Source organism: Sinocyclocheilus grahami, unplaced genomic scaffold, assembly GCF_001515645.1.
Source record: "Sinocyclocheilus grahami isolate Dianchi unplaced genomic scaffold, SAMN03320097.WGS_v1.1 scaffold714.1, whole genome shotgun sequence".
In the NCBI taxonomy this organism is placed as follows: Eukaryota; Metazoa; Chordata; class Actinopteri; order Cypriniformes; family Cyprinidae; genus Sinocyclocheilus; species Sinocyclocheilus grahami.
Genome location: NW_015505893.1, coordinates 357,272 through 364,481, shown reverse-complemented (window position 1 = coordinate 364,481; position 7,210 = coordinate 357,272). Strand labels below are relative to the sequence as shown.

General features: G+C 35.6%; 1 protein-coding gene across 1 annotated transcript in view; it reads right to left on the bottom strand.

Moving 5' to 3' along the window:
• Nucleotides 1–894: 894 nt before the first annotated feature.
• ak7a (adenylate kinase 7a) overlaps nucleotides 895–7,210 on the bottom strand; it is a 9,320-nt gene continuing 3,004 nt past the window's right edge. The window contains exons 3-17 of the mRNA XM_016244307.1: nucleotides 7,000–7,108; nucleotides 6,736–6,830; nucleotides 6,315–6,425; nucleotides 6,122–6,205; nucleotides 5,140–5,228; nucleotides 4,957–5,047; nucleotides 4,753–4,821; nucleotides 4,505–4,654; nucleotides 4,194–4,322; nucleotides 3,590–3,695; nucleotides 3,292–3,420; nucleotides 3,141–3,206; nucleotides 1,782–1,979; nucleotides 1,413–1,615; nucleotides 895–1,104 (exon numbers count right to left, since the gene is read on the bottom strand). Coding sequence (XP_016099793.1) covers nucleotides 895–1,104; nucleotides 1,413–1,615; nucleotides 1,782–1,979; nucleotides 3,141–3,206; nucleotides 3,292–3,420; nucleotides 3,590–3,695; nucleotides 4,194–4,322; nucleotides 4,505–4,654; nucleotides 4,753–4,821; nucleotides 4,957–5,047; nucleotides 5,140–5,228; nucleotides 6,122–6,205; nucleotides 6,315–6,425; nucleotides 6,736–6,830; nucleotides 7,000–7,108 — 1,839 coding nt within the window. The remainder of the gene's footprint in view (nucleotides 1,105–1,412; nucleotides 1,616–1,781; nucleotides 1,980–3,140; nucleotides 3,207–3,291; nucleotides 3,421–3,589; nucleotides 3,696–4,193; nucleotides 4,323–4,504; nucleotides 4,655–4,752; nucleotides 4,822–4,956; nucleotides 5,048–5,139; nucleotides 5,229–6,121; nucleotides 6,206–6,314; nucleotides 6,426–6,735; nucleotides 6,831–6,999; nucleotides 7,109–7,210) is intronic.

Sequence of the window (7,210 nt, the reverse complement as noted above, 5' to 3'; positions counted from 1 at the left end):
GTTTGAACCAACATGGCGCTCCGGCAACAGCAACTGCCAATTGGTGCAGGAAGTGACGCCATGACGCATCCCTCGCTGACGCTGGTTGACCTGCCTCTTGTTTTTCGAACCTATTTTGAAAGAATTCTATTTAAAGGGACCGCAACTAGTTAAAAATCTTATATTTTCCAATAACATTGTCACGAACATTTCAAAACATTTCTCCATTAAATTACATTTAATATTTTATTCCTTATAGCATAGCTGCACCTTCAGCTATTTTAATGCTTTTTATTATTTATTGATTGATTTATTGATTCATAAGACATCAGGTGTCTTTTTTTTACAGCTCACCATTGAAACATTTAGCATTTCCACTGTTTCACATACTATTATTATTTGCCATACTGACTATATTAGTGCTGTCAAACGTTTAATCGCGATTAATCACATCCAAAATAAACGTTTTTGTTTATGTGTGTGCGTCGCTTGCGAAAACACAATAACGGCGCCGTGGGTGTAAACTTACAGATTAAGGGGCGGTAATATTATAATGAGATCCCTTTGCCACGTCACCAAGGGAGCGAAATCAGACACGCTCGTTTTCTCAGACGCTTGCAGAAAAAGGCTTCCCAAAACAAAGTTACTGGGTTAATCTTTTTCACGTTTCCTTGGTTGGTAGATGCACCGGGGACCTGATTACAGCACTTTCATTTCAGATTTTCATGATATGTCCCTTTTAAAGCTATTATAAAACGTGTGGTCACCAAATACTGGTATTTTACAACCAATACATAAATATTACAGGAAAACAAAAACTGTTGAATTCTCCTGGGAGAACTTCACTTTTCTATTATATTTGTGGGTCACCTGTAGTGTTAGGGTTGGAGCAAAGATTGATGTTTTGTTTTAACATTAGGTCAAATTTACCCATTCCTCCAAAAGAGCAGTCATTTTATCATTCTCCAATCTCTGCCTGAGTTCCTTCTCAACTTCCTCCTGTTTCAGTTGCAGGTGCAGCTCATCTTCTTTCCTCTTCCTCTCTTCCTCCATTTCCTCTGGACTCAGACCGTAGTTCTTCGGACGCCCCACTGTCTTAATGATCTTCTCCACTGTGTCCACATTCTCACAGTCTGAAAATGACAACATGAAAATGCAATTCTCAATAACAATACCGCCCTGCTTCATAACAACCAGCTTATCTGTCAATTCACTTTGAATAGAGAAAGTTGTACTTTGATAGAATACAATTTTCTTATGTGAGCACAAAAACAACTGATATTTTACAACCAATTCATAAATATTACAGGAAAACAAAAAACTGTTGAATTCTCCTGGGAGAACTTCACTTTTCTATTATATTTGTGGGTCACCTGTAGTGTTAGGGTTGGAGCAAAGATTGATGTTTTGTTTTAACATTAGGTCAAATTTACCCATTCCTCCAAAAGAGCAGTCATTTTATCATTCTCCAATCTCTGCCTGAGTTCCTTCTCAACTTCCTCCTGTTTCAGTTGCAGGTGCCGCTCATCTTCTTTCCTCTTCCTCTCTTCCTCCATTTCCTCTGGACTCAGACCGTAATTCTTCGGACGCCCCACTGTCTTAATGATCTTCTCCACTGTGTCCACATTCTCACAGTCTGAAAATGACAACATGGAAATGCAATTCTCAATAACAATACCGCCCTGCTTCATAACAACCAGCTTATCTGTCAATTCACTTTGAATAGAGAAAGTTGTACTTTGATAGAATACAATTTTCTTATGTGAGCACAAAAACATTTGTAGGATAGTTTGGGTTCTAACCAATGTGTTCAGGGTGGATTTCCAGGTAATCGAAATAGTCAAGCACAGACTCGTCTTCTGCCAAAGTCTCCCTAAATTTGGCAAGACTCGCTGTAAACTCATCTTGAGTGTAATGCATCTCTTCTGCCACATTCTGTGGAAGACTCCGAACACGCTCTTTCAGAAACTCATCAGTGGCATCCAGTGAGACGACGAAGTCTGTAGGTGAAAAGACCTGTGGTTGTTAACATGTACAGTAATAGCATTCGCCAACCCAATTTTACTTCCATGATGTGACACATACATAGTACAGTGCCATTAAAAAGTTTGGGGTGATATTGTTTAATGTTTTGTGGGGGGAAAAAAAAGACGTATTTCATGCTCACCGAAAGCTGCATTATTCTTTTAATAATACAGTAAAACCAGTAATATTTCAATTGAAAATTGATTTCTGGTTAAAACAAAAATCCCACTCTTTTTGCCTTTTCAAGTCTATTCATGTCTTTTTATAAAAATAAAAAAAAAAACAGGTCTTTTTAAAGTCCCGATGTCCTCTACAGAGGACATGGCATAACATATGAATAAAACATCATTTTCAAAAATTTTCTTATGCTCTAAACAATGTAATGACATGACAAAATACTAAATTTACAAAACTATTTTTTCCTGGTAGTCAGGAGGATATTTAGTAAAATGTCATTTATTCCTGTGATGGTGAATTTTCAGCAGTCATTACTCCAGTCTTCAGTGTTACAGTACATGATCCTTCAGAAATCATTCTATTATGCTGATGATTTGGTGCTTTTCAGGATTGCAGAATAGAAAAACAGAAGAAGAAAAAAAAACTAGCACTTGCTTCTCTATTCTTTTTGTATTCGATCTATTTGTTTTCTTTCTATTTATTATACAATTAACAAAAAGCACAAAAAAGGCCTCTAACACTAGCGTGCTCTAATCTTTTTCTATTCTATCTGTTTTCTTTTTATTTATATAATAATAATAAAAAGACCTTGCTACATGTGCTGTTTTAGGCTAACTGAGACTTGTTATAGCACTTGTAGACTTTTAATGTATCCTGGCTGGATTTTAATTTTAATTTTTATTTTTTTTTTACTATGAAGAGTATTATTTCCTGGAAACAAACAAGACATAGAAGCTGAAAGAGCATCTCAGTGATTATAATTATTTCCCAATATACCATTATTATTGCCACAACCCTTTATTATGTGAACATTAACAACAAGCATTAAATTATTGTTTTAATTATATTACTAAGATGTTTGGAGACTGCATCATGTTATGTTATTATTATTATTTTTTGTATTTTTTTTAAACAAAAGAATAGAAATACGTCTGTATGCAGGTTCTGAGATTTCTAACCTGGAACCAACACTTTGCTATATTGGGGTATTGTCGATCTGGTGTCTTCTACATCCATGTTTTCATCTGGAAAACATTTCAGAAGTTACAGGTAAATACTTTTTATTTCCATTTCCATTTAGGGGTTTTTGTTTCAAAGAATATAGCTGACCATGGAAAAGCTCTTTAGCCTGTGTATAGGTCTTTGGGTAACCATCCAGAACAAATCCTTGATTTCTGCAAGGCTTTGAGTTTAGCTTCTCTCTTATGATATGCATTACATGACGATCGTCCAACTGGCCTGTCAGAAAACATCATAAAAACTGGTATAAGTAACACTGGCCATATCAGATTTATTGCATATATCTGTAATAAATCCATCGTCATACAATAGCATTTTCCGAACAATAACAAACGATGTCTTTAGTCACATAAAAATGGATAACGTCAAAGCATAATTTAATGCATACCATCATTCAGAAGCATGTTGTTCTTTAGAGTTTTAAGCTGCGCTTCAGCACCAATGAGCATTTCCTCGTTCTCACGTGTCTTCTCATTTCCCTCAAGCAATTCCTCCTGAAAAACACATACTGTACATTCAAAAGACAGCTTCATAGACAGGGGCCAAAAGGTTTGTGCTAGTGAAAATGCTTCTGTTTTCTACAAAGTAAAAAAGTTTCGCATTTTTAAGTCCTGCAACTGTCGAACAACACTACCGTTCAAACGCTTTTTAAATGTTTTTGCAAAGAAGTCTCTTATGCTCACCAAGGCTGCATTTATTTGATTAACAATACAAGTAACGGCAGTAAAACTGTGAAATATTATTAAAACTTAAAACTTTCTATTTTCATATATTTCAAAAATGCTATTTATTCATATTATAGCAAAGCTGCATTTTTCTTCCCTGTCACTTGATCATTCAGAAATCATTCTAATACGCTAAAGCTGTGCTTTATTATCAATAAAATCACTTGAAATTAGAAATCAGTCATTATCGATTGAAAACAGCTGCGTCTCTACTGTCACATCTAAACAAACCAATTTTGAGAAGTTATGTAGAAGTTACATACTCACCAACTGTCTGACTTTCTCGTTGATGGTTTCATTGACGTCAATATGATGAAGTTTGTAATATCTGCACAGCTTTACTGCAACTGAGCTTTTACCAACAGCAGGGGGCCCAAGAAGACAGATTTTTATTGGCTGAAGGGAATTAAATGCATAATAGAAGTATGTAAGAATGTTTTGCAAAACTATATTGTTTGGAAATCTCTTCACATTATTAAAAAAATGCTAAAAGCTATTAAACAATACAAAAATGATGATCTTATTTCTGATATATCTGATTACACTAGATACCATCACAAAGAGTTATCAAACCTTACCAACAGTTGTCTTGTCTGTTTGTATTCCTCCACCACTTGAAGTATGTTATCAACTATCCCAGATTCACATTCCGAGTGGACGTTTAATCTGTCCTTTAAGAAAACAGACTCAGTCTGAAGGTTGACACTGAGGTAAAGCAGGTCAGTTTCCTGTGAAAATACACAACAATCTGATATATTACCTTCATATATTGTTTTATGACATGGCACAAATTTATGTTCAGCAAAAAACACACTACTGTAATTGCCTTCGTGCCATAGGCATCTTCCTTTGGGATGTTTTCTGTTTTTCCAGACCCCAGGGTAGAGGCAATGGTCTAAGGAAATAGACAGCTGCATGTTTACTAATGATTTTCAGTACTGTTTACTCATCGCAAAACTAAGTGTGAGCATTACATTCAGTACAACAGAATGCAATCGCTCAGACATAAAGATGTGTGATGATTTATTACTTTCACAATGTCTTCAAAAGTGTTCTTGGAATCATCCACAGCGATGAAATAGTGTGTTTTTGGTTTGCGATCAATGATGTTTTGGACCACTCTAAAAATGACAAATGATGACAAAATACAGGATGAAAATGAAACAAAGTTAAAAGAAAAAAGCACCAATCAATCAACAGCAATTTTTCAAACCTAGCAAGGTCGTGGATGTGAATGGTAGGAATGACATTTGTCCCAGGCCCAAAAACAGGAACGCTGCTAAGCTCTCCGAGCCAAGCCGTCTTGAGGAAAATGAAGACGTTTTAAATTAAATAGTTCACCCAAAAATTCAAATGTACTGAACCCCAGGCCAAGATGTAAATGAGTTTCTTTCTTCATCGAAATGTACAGTTTGGAGGAATGTAGCATTACATCCCTTGCTCACCAATGGATCTTCTGCAGTGAATGGGTGCCGTCAGAATGCGACTCCAAACAGCTGATAAAAACATCACAATAATCCACATAATTCCAGTTCATCAATTAACGTCTGCATAGTGAAAAGCTGCATGTTTGTAAGAAACAAATCCATCAAGGTGTTTTCAATTCAAACCCTTGCTTCTGGCCAAAATATATAAAGTTAAATACATGCCATAATCCATAATAATGCTTCCTCCTGTAAAAACGTACATCCAATGTTGTCTTCTTACATCAAAATTCACAGATATATTTGTTTAGAACTATTTAGGCCTGTTTTTGGTGCTTGATTTGAGCATATTTTTCTCCCGATTCAACTTTTTTTCACTGGATAAAGCAACATTATGGATAGAGATTGTATTTTGGGCTAAAATCATCTTAATTGTGTATTTGTCAAGTACAAACATGCAGATTTTTATTTCACAAGATGTTAATTGATAGATTGGAGTTGTGTGTATTACTTGTGGATTATTGTGATGTTTTTATCAACTGTTTGGACTCTCATTCTGACGGCACCCATTCATCACAGAGGGTCCATTTGGTGAGCAAGTGATTTAATACATTTCTGCAAATCTGTTTTGATGAAGAAACAAACTCATCTACATCATGGATCACCTGAGGGTGAGTAGGATTTACGCAAATTTTCATTTCTGGGTGAACTTTTCCTTTAAATTAAATTTTTAATTCATACAGACTGCTCTGGTATATAATATTTCAGTACTTTAAAGAAGAAGTGGAAGATGTTCTCGCCCATGCCATACTGCAGTCCTGATGTTACAACATAAGTAGCCAGCTTGGACTTTTTCTGAGAAAAAAACAAAAACATGAAGTTTGTTGCATATGTTAAGCTATGCTATGTTTGTTTCATATAATAAATGATATGAAATGTTTTCTGATTCTGGATTGATTATTACGGTCTTCCCCAGTTTAAGCACTAGTTTCTCTGTGCTGGTGTGTTCCTTAAAGTTTGGATGTGGTCTTCTTCTTTTGTAGTCATCTTCAGTCAAGGGGATGTCAGGCTCATCCTTAAGACAGAACCAGAAAATGTAACAAGAGCATGATGTCTGGTCACTGTAATAGTCTGAGACAACTAGTCAAATATTTCTACTTTGTATTACTGTCTAATACAAATCTTTTGCATTCCAATTGATAATATCAGCATAATGATTTTTAAGCGATGAGCTGAACTGAAAAAAATTCGAATTTAAAATTGAAAAATGTATCTCTAGCTTTTTGTTTTACATTTTTCAAATCCTAAAACTGAATTTAAACAAAAAAGGATTTTCAGTGTGGTCTCTAAGTGGACCTCACTGTATGTTTAAAAGCAACACTCACAGGATCAGCTGGTTTGGTCATTGCCCACGTCATGATCGTTGACAGCAGGATGAATATTTTTGGAGACCCAAAATGTTCAATTTCAGAGTGCAGAGCTATGGTAATACAGTATGACAGATTTGTGTTGAATAAAGAAAAAAACTGACAAGAAATTAAATGGCATTAAGACCGTGCCCCAAAACCTAGCAAGCTGCCATGTTTGGTCTGAATGTGTCTCACTTGAGATACAGCCATAAGTCGTCTGGAAATTTGAGGAAGTATTACCTGAAATGGCCCATGTTGCCTCATCGATGAGATCAGTGTGTTCAGTGATATTATACACAATAACATCACACTGCATCAGACGCTGCAGGAGCTCCTCTCGACTCAGAGACTGAAATATGATGAGATGAGATGAGATCAGTGTGTTCAGTCATATTATACACAATAACATCAGACACTGCAGGAGCTCCTCTCGACTCAATATGATGAGATG